Here is an 18,682-nt window from a genome sequence, read left to right on the forward strand (position 1 = left end):
CATTTGCTATTTCTCTTTCTGTGCCTGGCTCATTGCACTTCACATAATTTTCTCTAAGCTCATCCATGTTTCTGTGAATGGCAGAATTTCATTCTTTTTCATGGCTAAGAAGTATTTCATTGTGTTTTTATACCACATTTTCCTTATCCGTTCATCCATTGATGGACATTTAGGTTGGTTCCATATCTTGGCTATTGTAAATAGAGCTGCAATAAACATTTGAGTGCCGTTGTCCCTTCGACATGATGATTTCCATTCCTTTGAGTGGGAAACCAGGAATGGGATTGCTGGATCATATGACAGCTCTATCTGCAGTTGTTTGGGAAATGTCCATACTGTTTTCTATACTAATTTGCAGTCCTATTAACAGTATAGAAGAGTTCCCTTTTCTCTGCATCCTCACCAGCATTTGTTTTTCTTTGTCTTTTTGATAATAGCCAGTCTAACTGGAATGAGATATATCTCAGTGTGGTTTTGATTTGAATTTCCCTGATGTTTAATGATGTTGAGTGTTTTTTCATGTGTCCATTGGCCATTTGTATGTCTTCCCTTGAGAAATGTTTATTCAGCTCCTTTGCCCATTTTTTAATTGGATTATTTGTTTGTTTTTTTTGTATTTTTACTGTCAGATACATAGTTTGCAAATATTTTCCCCCATTCTGTAGGTTGTCTTTTCACTGTTTTGATTGTTTTATTTTCTGTGCAATGCAGAAGCATTTTAGTTTGATATAATTCCATTTGTTTACTTTTCCTTTCGTTGCTTCCTTTTGGGGGGTCTTATTGATAAAATCTTTGCCCAGTTCTACATCCTGAAGTGTTTCCCTTATGTTTTCTTCTAGGAGATTTATAGTTTCAGGTTTTATATGTAAGTTTTTAATCCATTTTGAGTTGATTTTGGTATATGGTGACATGTATGGGTCTAATTTCATTTTTCTACACATGGTTATCCAGTTTTCCTAGCACCATTTACTGAAGAGGCTGTCCTTTCCCCAATGTGTGTTCTTGGTGCCTTTGCCAAAGATCAATTGGCTGTAAGTATATGGGTTGATTTCTGGGTTCTCTAATCTATTCCAGTGGCCCAGGTATCTGTTTTTATGGCAGTACCATGCTTTTTTGGTTATTATAGCTTTGTAGTATTATTTGAAGTTGGATAGTGCAATGCGTCAGGCTTTTTTTTTTCCTCAGGATTGCTTTGGCTCTTCAGGGTCTTTTGTTGTTCCATATATCAGGATTTTTTTATTATTATTATTTCTGTGGAGAATGTCATTGGTATTTTAAGGGGATTGCATTGAATCTGGAGATTGCTTTGGGTAGTGTAAACATTTTCATAACATTAATTTTTCCAGTCCTTGAACATTGACTGTCTGTACATCTTTTGGTGCCTTCTTTAATTTCTTTTGGCAGTGTTTTGTAGTTCTCATTGTAGAGATTTTTCACCTCTAGTTAAATTTATTCCTAGGTATTTTATTCTTTTGGTAGCTATGGTAAATGGGCTTGCTTTCTTGAGTTCTTTTTCTGCTTGTTCATTGTTGGTGTATAAGAAAACTACTGATTTTGTATATTAATTTTGTATCCTGGAACTTTACTGAATTCACTTAAAAGCTCTAGGAGTTTTTTGATAGAGATTATGGGTTTTTCTATACATAAGATCATGTCATCTGTGAACAGGGATAATTTGACTTCATCTTTTCCAAGTTGGATGTCTTTTATTTCTTTCTCTTGCCTGATTTCTCTAACTAATACTTCCAATACTGTGTTGAATAGGAGTGGTGAGAGTGGGCATCTTTATCTTCCTCCTGTTCTTAAAGGAAAAGCTTTCAGCTTTTCCCCATTCAGGATGATGTTATGGGTGAGTTTGTCATATATGGCTTTGTGTTGAGGTACTTTCCATCTATACCTAATTTGTCAAGTGGAATTCATCCCAGGGATGCAAGGATGGTTCAACATACACAAATCAATAAATGTGAAACACCACATCAACAAAAGCAAGGGGGAAAAAAAGTATGATTATCACAACAGATGCAGCATCTCTTCATGACAAATACTCTCAATATATTATCTCTTGAAGAGGATACTCATGAGTCCTTGATCTTCGATCGGTACGGTTGATCGTGCCCTCCTTTTGGAATACTTCCTTCTCTTAGTCCACAGTATACCACACTCTTGGTTTCCTCCCACCTCACTGTCTGCTCCTTCACATTCTCCAAGATCTTGGTCATCTTCCTTTTGATGCTGCAGTGCTTCTGGACTCAGGCCTTAACTTCTCCATCTATATTTACTCCCTAGGTAACCTTATCCAGTCTTTAAATATAATCCAATCCCTAATGACAAGCAAATTCTCATCTCTGACTTGCACCAATCCCTGAACTGAACTGTAGTCTCATGTATCCAACTGCCTTATTGACATCTCCACTTAGGTATCTAACAAGCAATAATCAAAGTTAACATGCTCAAAACCTATGAATTTACACAATGCCCAAAGCCACCTTCTCCCAAACTCTTCCTTGTTTTAATAAATGGCACATCTGATTCTCCACTTCTACCATCAAATTTGGAGTCCTCTGTGACCCTTCTCATTTTCTCACATCTCATCCAATATATTATCAAATTCTTTTTTTTCATTATTTTACCATATTTTTATTTTTTAATTTATTTTTAATTGAAACATAATTGATTATACATATTTACAGGGTACAAAGTTGACTATCAGTATTTGTGTACAGCATGTAGTGATTGAAACAGTATTATTAGCATGTTCATCATTACATATCATAATTATTCTTTGTGTCCCTTACTCAATATCTCCCTAACTCTCCTCCCCCTCCCCATTTCCCTCCTCCAGTAACCATTGGTCTGTTCTCACCTCTGAAAGTCCAATGTATTATTGTGTTCTTTCTTTCTTTTTCTTTCTTTCTTTCTTAGCTCCCACTTATGAGTAAGGACACATGATATTTCTCTTTCTGTGCCTGGCTTACTTCACTTATTTCACAATTTTCTCCAAGCTCATCCATATTGCTGCAAATGGCAGAATTATATTCTTTTTTATGGCTGAGTAGTATTCCATCATGTATATATACCACATTTTTCTTATCCAGTCATCCGTTGATAAACATATAGGTTGGTTCCATATTTTGGCTATTGTAAATAGAGTTGCAATGGACATGGGAGTGCAAGTATCCTATAAGCTCCACCTTAAATACATTTCAAGCAGACCCCTTTCACCACCTTCAGCAATACCACCCTTGTTCAAATCACTATCATTTCTTGCCAGTACTATTGCAACATTTTCGTAACTGCTTCTATCCTGGCCTCCCCTACAAGCTATCCTTCACATTCAATGAGAGGGATAGTTTTAAGACAAATCATGCCAACCTCTGCATAAAACTCTCCAATGCCGTCCTGTCTATCTCAGAGAAAAGTTCCAGGTCCATACCTTGGCCCTCTATATGCTGTGGCTCCCTGCTTCTCCTCTGACCTTACCTACTCTCACCACCCTACCCTCTCCCACAACCAACATACTTCTCTAGTCACATTGGCTTCTATGTTGTTCCATGAGGACACAGTATGTCCTGTGAACACAAACCACTAACAGTAAAATAAAACACCTTTAAAGAAGTTCAAAAGGAGGAGTCCTGGCCTTTTAATTTAAAGTTCAGCTAGGTAGATGTCACTGGTTCATTAATAAAGGGATAGTTTTCATACCTATTCAGATTACCCTGAGTTTGTTTGCTCTGAGACTACAGTTCAAAATCACACATTCTAGACATTGTATAAAAATGAACACTGTTCTCCTAAACATCCTTTTCCACTTTGGGAATGTTTTCACTCAGGAGACAAAACATGAAAAGGAACTTGAGTCTAACTAATATTAGTATAGGTGTGTGTATAATTGTATAAATAATAGGTAATGTTATTGTAAATAAGCTGCTTCTTAAACACTATTAATTTCATTTGGATTCAAGATTCGTTTTAACAAGGTCTGAACTTTTTTTCTAGATTCATTTAGTTCTCTTATTTACACATTATTGAACACATCTGTTTTTCTTCATTGCTAGATTAGTGTTTGCTGGATTATGTGTCCATTGCTCTTGCTCCCAATGTTACATTCAAGAACAATATTTAGGAACACACAGTGATGACTTCTTATGGTAATTTTACTTTACAAAAGTAATATCAGAACCTGAAGTTTGTAGAATTACACAAGGAAAATATGTTTGCTCCATAATGTATATTCTATTCTCCTCCTCTTCAAAATTCCATGTGTCTCCTTTCATTGTCTGCTTACCAGGAGACTATGCAAGACTCTGGGAGATATTACATCTCAAAACTAAAAGAGAAAAGTATGTAGATGTGAGTCTTCAGTTGACTTTAGAGGAGATATATTGCTTAATAGAATCATGCAGGAAACAGTGATAGTGGGCAATAAATCTCAGAATAATTACACATATTTAATATGCTATGGAGCCAATGCATCTAGCTGAACTTTTTTCTAAAGCACTATAATTTTAAGATTTTTAGTACTAAACAGTAAATTTACAAGCATATGTATTGAAAGACATGTTTTTCCCTCTTATTGCCAAAAGCAAAATTACTCAGCTTTATTACAAATCTATCGGATCTCTATCCTCACATCTTTTTATTTATTGATTTCTTAAAAATCTGTGTTTTATGTTTTGTTTTACATTCAGCAGTATACACCAAGTATTTGAAAGGTTCAAAACTGCCAAATAACAAACCTATGAATTTGCAATCATATTTTAAATGATCCAGGAAATGTCATTTTAAGTGGTAAAATCAATATGTATTTTGGTTCATTAGGAAAGTACTGTACATAACGGCTATTTCTAGCAACTCTTCAGACTCTCTACCAGTGTGCATTGTGATGACTGTCCTGAAGCACTTCTATTTTTAGTTCTAATGAAACAGTCTTAAATTGCTTATTTTCTGTTTACTGAAGTCATCCCGTTTGTTACCATGGAAACTATGACAAGTGCTTTAGCTAACTATTTTATTAAATGAATTGAAGATATAGCTGAAGACTGAAAGTGCAGCGTGCCATTCTTAAAACATATTTTCCAGCATCTATAAAACCATGATCACATTTATAAATAAGGTCCTCTACATTTTAAATTTGAGAGGCTATCCACATTTGAAAATCTGAATTATAATTAGCACATAGACATCTCCAACTTATAAAGAGTTTATGTTCTTAAAAGTGTATTTGTAAGTCAGTTCTTTGGAAATTAGAACCATTCACCCATAGAAACAATTTCACAAATAACAAATAGATCTCTAGGCCCACCCTCAAAAGCCCTTTCCTGCAACGTTCTCAATCTACAGCACTATCAGTATTAGCTGTTGTTCTCCGCTTTGGCAGCAGGAGCCAAGATGCAGGGATCAGAAGAAAGAAAACAGTTTTCTCAGATTTATTTTGTTTTTAAGAGTCAGAGCTTACATAGGACACAATTTCTAAATACTAGCATATGCTGGCCTTGCAGATGTTGGGGCTTCCAACTACATCCTTCAGCTATTTGCCAGTGCCCTTGTTCTCAGCCTCCAGGTGTCCAGGTGCTTTCTCCTATCTCCCTCTGAAGTTTCATGCCAAGCTAACTTTATTTACAACCTGCTCCTGTCTCTGCACTGAACCATCACTGTCCTCAAGATTCAACAAGTTCTCAACTAGTTGTTCAAAAGAAAGCAGTCAAAATACATACCATTGCCAGAATGATTGAGGACACTTCCTGAAATTTTTGCATTTTAAAAATACAATAATTTTGATCCCAAACAAGTCCCTAGCCTGTGAGATTTCCATCACCTTGACTAAAGAAAATATTCAGAAGATAAAGATGTGAGGAAACTCCTTCGAGGGAATGCTAGACGTCCACTTTAAGGAGTCAGTCAGAAGCCAGTTGATTTAAAAGTCAACTTATCAACTGTATTTTCTAAATCTTGGATCTTGGGGTTTCTGGTGTAAGATGGATGGTGGTAGTTGATTGTAAATGAGTCATCCCTTTGCTCATTTCATTTTTAGATGATGGTAATAAAATGTATCTTATTAGCTCTGTAATTTTGCATTTAGAAGAATATCATGTTCATGGTTAAAGGTATCAAATCAACACAATAATATAGACAAAATTTTGTTCTTATTTTCTAACAGATTTAAAAACAAACAAAAGCATTGTAATTTGGGCATTTTGAATTTTACACAAAAAAGCAAAGAATTATTGGAGCATATGTAAGACAGAGTCAATAATTTACTATTTTATGTCCAATAAGTTAAAGGAGAAAAAGGATATGATTTTCTTAATGCTAAAATCAAGATGATACAAAATGAGTTATCTTCACTGTTTATACATCTCTATTTCATATACATTTAGATTTACTCAAAATATATAAGGAGAGGCTAAGAGGTTTTTTTTCTGGAAAATTAAAGAATAAGTCTTTTTTTCTATATTAATTATAATAGAGATAGATGTAAAAGCAAATGGGATTTGACTTTCTGTTTGTCCACAATGTCTTAACTGAGTCTGCCTGTAAAGTCTTTCTGGCTAAACTAATGCATATTTTAAATATGTATGCAATTAAACATAAAACTAAAAGACCAAACCTAACATTCATTTTTCATCTCTTTAGGGTCCACTTTCATTTGTAACACTCACATAATTCCAGTGAAAAACCAAGAGGGTGTGGCTATGATGTTCATCATTAATTTTGAATATGTGACAGATGAGGAAAATGCTGCCTCCCCGGAAAGGGTAAACCCCATATTACCAGTCAAAGCTGTAAACCGTAAGTAAAGGCAATGTGTAAGCAATGCTCTGATATTCTGTTACTGTAGTGTTTTGATTTATTTTATTTTAATTTTTGGTGGCTGGCCAATGTAGGGTGTTACTGTAGAAATTTTAGTACATCCTTCATTTCAATCCAGTTTTCAAAATATATTTACATTTGAAGTAAAATAATTTTATATAAGAAAGACATAGTTGATTTTATCCTTTGGTGCCTTACAGAATTTAAACTTTGGCTATTACAAATAATACCAGAATGAATTGTGTGTATGGATTTTCATACGTATACATGTATATTCCTGCACAAACTTATCTTGAGGGTCTTATAAGTAGGATTGCTGGGTCAAAAAAGTAAATGCATGAGCCGGCCCCGTGGCTCACTCGGGAGAGTGCGGCGCTGGTAGCGCTGACACCGCGGGTTCGGATCCTATATAGGGATGGCCGGTGCACTCACTGGCTGAGCGTGGTGCAGACCACACCGTGCCGAGGGTGTTCTGATCCCCTTACCGGTCGGTGGAAAGAAAAAAAAAGTAAGTGCATATATAATCTTTTCAGAAACTGCCAGATTTCTTTCTATATTATTTGAACCATTTTACACCACCACCAACAATGTATTTATTAGTGCTTGTAGTGGATTGAATTATGTTCCCCCAACACTCGTTGAAGCTTAAATTGTATCCCCCAAGTTTTATGTATTAGAAACTTAGCCCCCACTGTGACTGTTAAGAGGGTGGGAAATCCTATTATGGTAATTGAAAGGTGGGGCCTTGAAGAGGTGATTAGATTGTAGGTCCATGCAGTAGTGAATGGATTAAACAGGGTGGTCAGGGGTGTGGTCGGGGGGCTTTAAAGGAAGGGGAGAGTCTGTCTCTCTTGCTCGGGCTGCTTCCACCATCTTGCAATGTGAGACCCCTGGGTCACTGTCATCACCACCAGAGGGACTTTGGACTTCCCAGCCTCAGAAACTGTAAGCAATAAATTTTATTTGTTTATAAATCAATCAGTTACAGGTATTCAGTTATAGCAAGACAAAACGGACTAATACAGTGCTTTTCCTCAAAGCCATGCTAACAGAGTGAGTCCATTAGTATTCTTGATTTTTTGTCGTTATGATTGGTGAGAAGTAGGACCTCAAGATGTTTTAGTTTATTTTTCTTTGATTATGAATGTGGTTCATATATTTTTCTCTCAACTATTTCTTATACACATTTTCTATTGTTCTTTTTTCTTTTTCTGGTCAATTTTTAAAATAACTTTCAAATAGCTTCCCCAGAAAATAATAGCTCGTTTGTCTTTTAAAAAAGGTTTTATTTGGTAATATGGCTAAATTTATCAACCTTTTCCTTCTGAATGTTTGAGTCACAATTAGAAAAGCTTTCACCACTGCAAGATTGTAAATTCATTTTCTTTTCCTGGAACTTTTATGATTTCATTTTTTAGAATGTCCGATCCATTTCAAGTTTATTTGGTGTATGGGGCAAGGTATACTTTTATCTTTTTATCAATGGCTCTCCAGTTCTTACATCATTTATTTAAAAGTCTATCTTTTTACCAGCAATTCAAGATGCCACCTTTGTCATATACTACACTTCCTATGTGCTTGAGTCTATTTATGTACTTTCTATTCTGTTCTTTTGATCTATTTATACTTTAGAATCACACTGTTTTACACATACGATTAATATCTGATATAACGTGCTCCTTTATTGACTGATATTAATTTTCAGGGGGGGTAGTTATTTCCTTCTTGATTAATTTTCCATAAGAACTTTAGAAACAACTTTTGGTGTTTTTATTGGAATTGTATTAATTTTATAAATACACTTGAGGAGAATTAATGTCATTATGATGTTCGGTCATTCTATCCTAGAGTATGTATTTTTTAAGTTCAGTTTTTGTGTCTTTCAGGCATGTTTTAAAATTTTCCTCTTTCGTTTACTTTGATACTTGGCATTTAACTTTTTGTTGCTGCTTTTATAAAGAAATCGTCTCTGTCCTTATATCTTCTCATTACTTTTTGTATACATAAAGGCAACTGATTTTTTCAAAATATGTTAATTTTATATCCTACTTAGTGAATTGTCTTATTTTGCAGTGGCTCATGCATTGACTTAGTTTGCAGTGGCTTATACATTGACTCTTGTGAGGTTTTCATGTATTCTGTCACACAATATAGAGATGTTTCATATTTTTATTTTAACTCTTGTACATTTAATAGTTTTCTCTTGTCTAAATGTTCGGGCTATTACCTCAAATGTATAATTAAAAAGAAATTAATGATGAACATCATGTCTTTTCACTGGTTTTTGTATAAATGCCACTAGTGTTACCCATTAATTCAAATGATAGCTTGTAGGTTGAGTTTCATGCGCATTTTAATTTTAAGTACGTTTCCCTTGAGTTATGTTTATTAAGAATAACTACTGGGGCCAGCCCGGTGGCGCACTGGATGGTGCGCCGCTTGGGAAGTGCGGCGGCGCTCCCGCCCGAGGGTTCGGATCCCACATACAGACCGGTTCCCGCTCACTGGCTGAGCGAGGCGCGGGAGCAACACCGAGGGTTGCGATCCCGTTGCCGGACATGGAAGAAGACAAAAGACAAAAAAGAAAAAAAAAAAAGAATAACTACTGACATTTGTGAAATGCCTTTTTAGCATCTGTGGAAATGAGCGTAGGCTATTCTTTTCTTTATTTTTAAGGTAAATTTTATAAATGGACTTACTAATGTGAAACCATTCTTGCATCCCTGGAAGAAGCTATATTTGGACATGATGTATTTCATTTTGTAACACGTCATTGGATTTTCTTATCTATTATTAATTTAGGATTTTGCATCAATATTCATTAGGGAAATTGATTTGTAATTTTTGGATGTATACATGCAATTTTCTCAGGTATTGGTATACATGTTATAATTCCTTCAAAAAATAATTTGGAGTTTTTTCTCTATTTTTTATGCTATAGAACTTCTTAAATAGTTTGGGGATTATCTAGACTTTAAAAGTCAGGTATGATTTCCCCAGTGAAAGCATCAAAGCCTGGTACTTACTTGTGGAATAGCTCTTCGACAAATTTCTTTTTCTTCTCTAGAGATTGATCTACTCAAATTACCAATCTTAGCTTGTGTCAGTTTTGTTAAAGTTTATTTCCCTAGAAATTATGTATCTCATGTACATATTTAAAACTTTAATAGAATTGTGAAAAGTAGTCTTTTATGACATTTTTAATATTTCTTCTGTTTCTATGGCTAGTTCCTTTTTGAAATTTCTTATTTCTTTATTTTTATTTTCTCCATCTAAAATTTTGTATTAATTAGTGGTTTTCTTTCTAAGGCATGCACTTATTGGTTTACTAATTTGATTAGTTTTCAAACTCACAAAAGCTTGCTTTTATCTTTATTCTGTTTTTATCAATTTAATTTGTTGCCTCTTTTCTATCATATTGATATATTTTCATTCATTCAACTTTACTATATGATATTAAGGCTATATATTTTTCTGTAAGCACTGAGTAAGCTATACCCTGTGAATTCAAGTATGTAATATTTTTATCTTTTTTCTAGAGAATATGCAACTTTTATTTTCTTATATTTTAACTCAAGTCATTTAACATAGTTATTAATTTTCCTATAGAAAAGGTATTTTTAAAAGATTTATTATTTTGTTGATAACTTCTGGTTTTATTATCTTACAGCCATAAAGTACTGTTTGTGTTATTTCTCCTTTTGTAATTTTCTAATATTTGCCTTGTGGTTTATTATTTGATTAATTTCATGAGTTTTATGTGAATGTGAAAAGAGGGTAATGGTAGGAAATATCAGGGTATAGACTTCTGGTCAAGATGGTGGAATAGACATTCCCCAGCATCAATCTCTCCCACAAATCAACCAATTTACAACTATAAAAAAACAATGACAGCCAGCTGGGATTTCTGGGGTTGCTAGAGCTTAGGGGAAGAGGAGAGACCTACAGAGTGCATGGAGGTGGGAGAAGCCATGATGAGAGAAAGAATACTGCTCCAGCAGTTTTGAATCCTGGACACTTCCAGGCTGGAGCTGCTGAGCACATGGAGCAGGAGCTGACAAAAGCCACAGCTGTGCCCTTCAGATTGAGTTACTTTAAGGTGGCAGGGGAGAAAAGGGCCTTGGTGGGCTCCAGGCCAGCAAGACCTCTAACAGGGTTCCCATGGACCTAAACAGGGCCAAGGAGCCACAACAACTGAAAAAAAGAGCCATTAGGAGGCCAGTGAGTCATTGTAAGGGATCTGAGCATGGTTCATCCCATAGGAAGTGTTTGGAGCATGGGCAGTGTGGGAGACAGGCCCACCAGGGGAACACTGGGACACAGCAAGGACAACTGATCTGCCCCCCAAATATCATAGGATGACTCAGAGGAGACTGGTCAGGAATATAGAATTGCATGGGCTGCAGTTTGATGAAGACTCAGGCCCAGACCAGAGTTTCTACACAACCCAGGTGCACCAGTTTTTTCTAGACCCAGAAGTACCTATAAAGTCAACCATTAAAACCTGAGCTGAGGGGCCGGCCCAGTGGCGCACTGGATAGTGCGCCACTTGGGAAGCACGGCGGCGCTCCCGCCCGAGGGTTCGGATCCTGCATACAGACCGGTTCCCGCTCACTGGCTGAGCGAGGCGCGGGATCAACGCCGAGGGTTGCAATCCCGTTGCCGGTCCCCGGTCCAGTACGGGGGCAACACTGAGGGTTGCGATCCGTTGCCGGACACGGAAAAAGACAAAAGACAAAAAAAAAAAAAAAAAAAACCTGAGCTGCACAAAAAAGCCTTCCCTAGAGAATCAGCAGCAAAGCAGCAATTTAGCTCAACCACACAGCTCAAGTACTGGTCCCCACAGGAAGTTCTGCTATCTTAGAAGTAAGTAAAGGACAAGAAATTAGTTTCAGTGTAGAGTTTAAGTGGTAGGAACAGCAAATAATCCATCACAGAACTGAAGGAAAAGACAAAGTGCCCACAACTAGAAACAAAGTTTGATATTTACTCCTAAACGTCTTATTTTGCCAAAGAACACCTATAACACCTAGAATGCCGGGAAGTCCCATGGGCTACCAAGCCAGAAAGAGGGGAGGTCTGGGGCCCTCAGCTATGCCCCCTAACACCCACAATCAGTGCTGAGGGTGGGGGCCAAGGCCCTCCGCCACACCCCCCTGACACACACAACCAGCCCAGTGCCAACCACTAAGCTGCCACAGGAAGCACCCCAGGATCTCCTGGTCCAGGATGGTGGGGGGCCAAGGGCCTTGGCCATGCTCCCTGGACACCCACAGCCAGCCCAGTGATGACCACCGAGCCACTGCAGGAAGTGCCCTGGGCTATTCCAAGCTGAGGCAGTGGGGGGACGAGGGCTTTTGCCACAACCCGTGACAACTGCACCCAGCCCAGAATTGACCAAGTCAGTGCTGGAAGCCCCTTGGTCTCCCCTATGGAAATGAGGGGGGTGCCACAGGCCTCAATCCTTCCCCTCCTCCTTCCTCCTTCTTCCATCCCATTTCCTTCCCCTTTCCCCTCTCCCCCTCCCTCCCAATTGCTCTGCAACAGCATCACAGAATGTAAAAAAATAATATTAATTAAAAAAAAGAAAAGAAAATATCAGGGTACAAAGGTAGGTATTTACTTTTTAAAACTCTACCTTATTTTATGTTGTCTTCTATGTTCTTACCTATTTTCTGTCCTACAGATATGTTTTGAATATTTTAAAGTGCACTAAAGTCTACTATTATTAGGGCATTTCTCTCTTTATATCTCTTGTAATTTCTGTTTTACAAATATTGCTGCTATGTTATTTATTTCATAGTTGTTCACATTTCATAGACGTTCATATAAATAATTTTATATCATTACTCTAAGTTAGCTCTTAACACTATAAGGTATCTTCCTTTTTAACTAATAATTTTCCATCTAAATTCCACTGTATCTTAAATCATAACACTTGAGTCTTTTTGTTTTTCTTGCTATATTTTTAAACCACCTTTTAGTCTTTGTTTTAGTTGTGTCTTTTTTATACAGTGTGAAGTTAGGTTTTTCTCCATTTCTAATAAGAAAATAATACTTCTTTTTTAATTGGTGATAACTATAGTATCTATTTAAATTTGTTAATATAATTGATATTTTTTCTTAGTACTAACATCTATGTGAAATATATTCTCTTAAAATATTTCATTGTGTTTTCATTGCTCTTTTTTACTGTGTGATTTTTATTGTTGTTTTATTCTGTTTTTGCTTTGTTATGATATTTGGGAATATTTTTATTGTTCTCTAATGCTTACCTTTATTTTAAAAATTTATATAATGTTTTAAATCCCTCCTTCTTTTCCTTAATTTCTTTTGATTTCTTACTTTGAGCAAGAATAAAATTAGCTTGTGATTCTTTTCCTCCCTTCCCACCATGAAATTTTAGTCAATGATTATTACTCTTAGTGCCCATCTTTGTGCTCCTAAGTATACTTAGTGTTCTGCTGTTCAGTTTATCAGTTTAAATTGTATCATTTGGGGCCAGCCCCATGGTGCACTCAGGAGAATGCGGCGCTGGGAGCGCAGCGACGCTCCCGCCGCGGGTTCGGATCCTATATAGGGATGGCCAGTGAGCTCACTGGCTGAGCGCGGTGCGGGTGACACCAAGCCAAAGGTTGCGATTCCCTTACCGGTCATGAAAAAGACAAAAAAATAAATAAATAAATAAATAAATTGTATCATTTGACTTTTGTCTATTAACAAGGCACTCAATGAGCTTACTTATGGTATTTCTAGTTTTCAGATATACAATGTGTATATACTTTTCACTTTTGTTTTTGTCTTAAAATTCTAGTGAAAATGTATTCAATGCTTATATCAGCCATTTTGTCAAGATTTTTCCAAACATAACTTTTTGAAAAAGATTATCTTCAGGAAAGATTCCTGAGTAAAATATTTTCAGAGTTCTTTCTTGTTCCAACACTACTTTTCTATAGCCTTGACACTTGAAGGTCAGCCTAGGTAGATACAACATATTTGGGCCACACTTTATGGCCTTATGAATCTGGTAGACATTGTAGACATTGTTTCATTCCTTTATTGCATCAACTGTAGTTGAGATGGTTGACAGGGAGTCTGTTGCCAACCTGCTTGACTCTCCTTTGTAAGCGATTTTGGTATCTGGGGTCTTGCACACTTTTTAAGTCCCCTACTATTTTCTCCTCAGTAGCTAATGCTTCGACCATTCATGTCACAGACCTACTTTAAATTATTTCTTACTCAGTGTGGGGCCCTCTTCTTTTGAGGGTAAATTCTATTTGATATATGTTCTTTCACTCCAAAGAGACCTCTGTACTCCTGTTTTTATATCTGGTTTCTGCTTGACTCTCTTTTGCGTTGGACTGTCCTGAGCCTGTTCTGCTGGTCTTAGGTGTTTATTTCCCCACCTATATGTACATTGAAGTTTGTAATGTCTCTTTCTCTAGTTATTCTGTAGGTATGGTTTATAGGTACTTTTATTTGCACCTTCCCCTTATTGATCTCTATGGCTTTTAGGAGGATCCATGAGGAAACTGGAATTTAGGTATCTGTCATTGTCTGTGGGAAGCTGGAAGCCTTATCACAAAATAATATTTGAGTAAAATATTGTTATACTGCATATAAATTTAGATAACAAAATAAATAATAAATAAAAACTTTGTCCCAAAAGCTTCTGTTGTAATACTAAAGCCTCGGGTGTTTAATACTACATCAAACATATACAAGCTGACAATTTTTCATATCAATTACTTCCTTAGGTATGTCTAAATGACCATACAATATTCTATTAAAGCAATATTAGAGCAAATACATTAATGTAATATGATTCTATCCTTCTGAATGTTTTACCCTGAACAATATCACATTTGGGGAAAACTCCATCAAAATCACCAATTCATCAATCTCCCAGGTGACCTACTTAGGAACAAAATTGAACTACTGTAAAAAAAACTATTTTCATCCTAAAGTCTTGTTCCTTTAAGTTGATGACTGTTTTGATTTTGTTTTGATTTCGAACAAATTCAGTCATTATTAAATGATTCCTGGGAGTATACTTTAGCTAATGTCAGCCTCTATTTCTGACATGAATATCAATAAGATAATTGGGTGGAGGGATGCCTAGTTTAATTTCTTCATTGTTTTCTCAAATTCTTCATTTTTTTCCCATGGAATAGTTGTCTTGCATGGTCCACCAAATTAGATGGAAGTTAAAAAGAAAGGGGTGCATAAACAACATGGCAGAGAAGGGGATTTTAGAAAAAATAAAATAAAATAATGTGTTCATTAAAAAATGAAATGCACATGGAGAATTAAAACTTTGGTTTCCTGAATAGAAGATAATCTATACAGTAGCTCCCAAGATATAGTACACAGTCTATGCAAACTTAAATTGTGATTAAAATAGCATCTCATGTGCAAGTCATAACAAATTTAGTATAGATTCTGCTCCTAATTTTGTGAACATGAGTGGTTTCCCGATGCTGCAGCTGTCACTCATACTGAGAATCATTGGATGGAGTGCAAATATGCAAATAAAACTTTCCCAGAGCATGACAAAGGCTTATTATTCATGAGTAGTATATTGCTTTTGATTGCACCCTTCTGTCATTATATGGTCTTAATTTCCCTTTACTTGGTGTCAGTTTATGAAGAATCGATTGTTAAGTCAAGCAGCGAAATAAAAGATAGACAAATTATGCTTGGTAGCTTTTGAAACTATCCAATTTCTACTTCATATTATTTCTCATTTTTGGCAAATCTCTACTGATTTTTTTTCTTAAAGTACAATTTTACTATCAACATAAACTAGTGCCATTGTCTACATTGTTATTCCAGAGGTAGCTACTAGAAAGAAAGAAAGAGAAAAAAATTAAATTCTAATAAACCTGTTTTTGCAGACACATCTTAACCTTCAAAATAGTAATATGATTACTTCAAAACCTACAGTCCACCTGCAAGCTATTGTATCACGTAATAATTTGAAATGGAAGTGTGGTTACAAAGAATACGATGGAACACATAAAAGCAAATTTAAACTGGCATTTTCCTTTAAACAATGCTTAATCTTTTGTCTAAATATAGTGTGTGTAATTATGTAAGAGTGTGTGTGTGTGTGCACGCGCCCCAGAGTGGTAGGATTTAAGTGAGTATAATGAAGAAAGGGTTACTGTTTGCTTGAGATGTAGGTTTCATATATTTAACTACCTCTCCTGAAATGTGGACAAAATGAAGGGAAAAAAATGTGAAGTGACAACAAGAAACACAGACTTTAAAAAAGTGAAGTATTAAATTGAAAAGATTAAGGAAAAGAAAAGGAGCTAAATATACAGTAGAAAAGATGGATCATTAAAGAGGACTATGATAAATTGGGCTGAGTGTATTCTGGAAACCCAGAGACATGTTTTATTTGTTTTATTTATTTATTTATTTATTTATTTGTATCAAATGAAATGGCAGATCATTTCTTAGTACAAATATCTAGTTTTAGGGTCAGAAACTCTACACAAGAAAAGTGAGCAGCTTTCTCTGCGAAGTTCTAATTTATTCACAGTGATATTATTCTCTGTCGAAGATATAGGACTAGCCACAAAGAGATGACTTACGTCCTCTGGAATAAAGCAAGTACAGAACAAAATGTTATTTTTGATAGGTCTAACTATCAAATTGAAAAATGCTGCATAATTAAGCCAATTAATTACTATATAATAAATATAAATAACAAATAAAAGATATAATTAAACTTTTTTTCTAGTTGATGGCTTCTGTAGAAATCCTCAGTTTAAAAAACAGAATTGCAGCAGAATGGAAGAGAAAATTTTACTCTTTGAAAAATCAATTACAGGGGTCACATCTAAAGGAACTAATAGCAATTAGTTTTCTGTCCTAATATCTGTTGCTATGGAATATTAGTACAACATGAAAGAGGACCAAATTATATCCTTGTTTACACTATTAATGTCTAAATTAATTGCTTTCAAGCATAAGAAGTTTTCACCTTTACTATTTTAAATAAAATATTTTTAAGTTTCATTTAAAATTATTAAAAAGTATATTTGAATTTCACATTTCTTCTATTCCGTAGCATAAATCTAGTATCACACTTTGGTTCACACATGCACACACACATTTTAATTTGTCAAACATTTTTTAAAAGGGTTGGGGGAACCTAAATTAACCAAAAATCTTAATTCAGCAATAAACATCCAAATAGAAAATGAATGCATCGTGTTTTTATCTTGTTTTGGAGCCAAAGAATCAATTCAGCCACAATAAAAGTTGACTTATATTTTCAAATAGATTTTAACTAATAACTTTTTCACTCCTCTTATCAATTTAAAATGTTTTTTTGTTTAAATTTAGGTCTACTTAATTTACTGTTACAATCATTATCAAAATTGCATTTTACTAAAATTTAGATATTTGCTAACAGGAAATAAGCCCACATTAAGTTTTCTTTCTTCTCAGAAATTTTACCAAGTTAATAAGTTTTAGTAAGTTATTGCATGTTAAAACTATATATGAGATATTTTATGTATATATATATATATATATATATATATATATATATATATATACCCCCCCCCCAGATCCTTCACCTTTTCTCCTTAGCAAGTATTGTACAGTGTCACCAGGCTTCTCATGACACTGATCTCAAATCCATTCATTTGTTCTTTCACAGATAACCACACTTCCTATGCCTCAGAACGAGGGTGGGAGGCGTTGGCAGGAATTTTTCAATAAGCCCTCCCTCAATAAATACCTCTTCACCCCTTGTGACAAATCCTCACTGAGTTCAAATCTCCACCTGGGACCTGTGCCGTCTTCCATGCCTTCACAATCTGCCTTCACCAATGGCCTCTCTCTCGCCAAGGTTTTCTGCTGGCTCCTTCCTCTGCTGCTCATACTCCTGCTGCTGAGAATAAGTAGCCTACACTTCAACAGACACATTTTGTTTATATCACATCATGGTTTTTAAAGTTTTAATGAGTTGAATTTGTTGCCAAACACTTAAAAAATGGAAGAGTACACATAAAAACTAGAATGTCTGGCTTATTTTCTTAAAAAATGTGAGTATCTAGCTATATGTCCCACATGTTTGCAAAAAGCTGGCCATCTATCCCCTTTACGAGGGATATGCACTTCACAGTTGGCGGCATTCCTCCCCTTGTCTTACCTTTCATGTATACTTGGCTTCCTTCCTTCAAGTTACTTGTCTCTTCCTACAAGCATTTGGACCTAGCACACCTACTCACTTTTGTTTCTACTGTTTCCTTTACTCCTCAGCCCATTATAATTGAGCTCTCTATGCTGTGCTCTCTACACTGCTCTCTATGTTGAGTTTACCTTGTTTATTCCCTTTTCTCCCTCCTTTCACATGCCATGTCACCACAACCCCTTGCATCTTTTGATCTCTGTAACAACTATGTTAGTACCATTTGCTTTTGCTCTTACTGTACTCTTAAATGCTGTTTGCTTATTCCCCAAGAGCTGCTTTTAGTATTCCTCTCTTCACAGTCATCTTCTCTATGCATCCTGCTTGGGCAAACTCACCTGTCTCCTACAGGGTAAAGACCCTCTCACAAGTCAGTGTCAGTAGCCTGCACCTTTCTTTAGGCTTTTCTCATTACTTAGAATCTCATGCATCCAACTGCCCACTGGATAGCTCCGTTGGAAGATTTTAGTATTTCTGGAAGATTTAGTATTTCAGTCTACGATTCTTCTTCCCATCTCTAGCTACCATCCAGCCCATTCACCAAAACCATCTGTGTTTTAACAAACACTTCAGGTCATTCTGATGCCCATAAAAGATTGAAAACCATGGTCTAAGCTACTTAATGTTTAGATAAAATTATAAAAATAAATTTTAAATGAA

The 18,682-nt window shown here is 35.6% G+C and overlaps 1 protein-coding gene across 2 annotated transcripts in view; it reads left to right on the plus strand.

Moving 5' to 3' along the window:
- Positions 1-18,682, plus strand: part of KCNH7 (potassium voltage-gated channel, subfamily H (eag-related), member 7) — a 504,650-nt gene that overhangs the window by 312,476 nt on the left and 173,492 nt on the right. For both annotated transcript variants that reach the window (XM_008579962.1, XM_008580673.1), the window contains exon 3: positions 6,634-6,789. In XM_008579962.1, coding sequence (XP_008578184.1) covers positions 6,634-6,789 — 156 coding nt within the window. The remainder of the gene's footprint in view (positions 1-6,633; positions 6,790-18,682) is intronic.

The sequence above is a fragment of the Galeopterus variegatus genome, unplaced genomic scaffold (genome assembly GCF_000696425.1).
Source record: "Galeopterus variegatus unplaced genomic scaffold, G_variegatus-3.0.2 Scaffold1, whole genome shotgun sequence".
In the NCBI taxonomy this organism is placed as follows: Eukaryota; Metazoa; Chordata; class Mammalia; order Dermoptera; family Cynocephalidae; genus Galeopterus; species Galeopterus variegatus.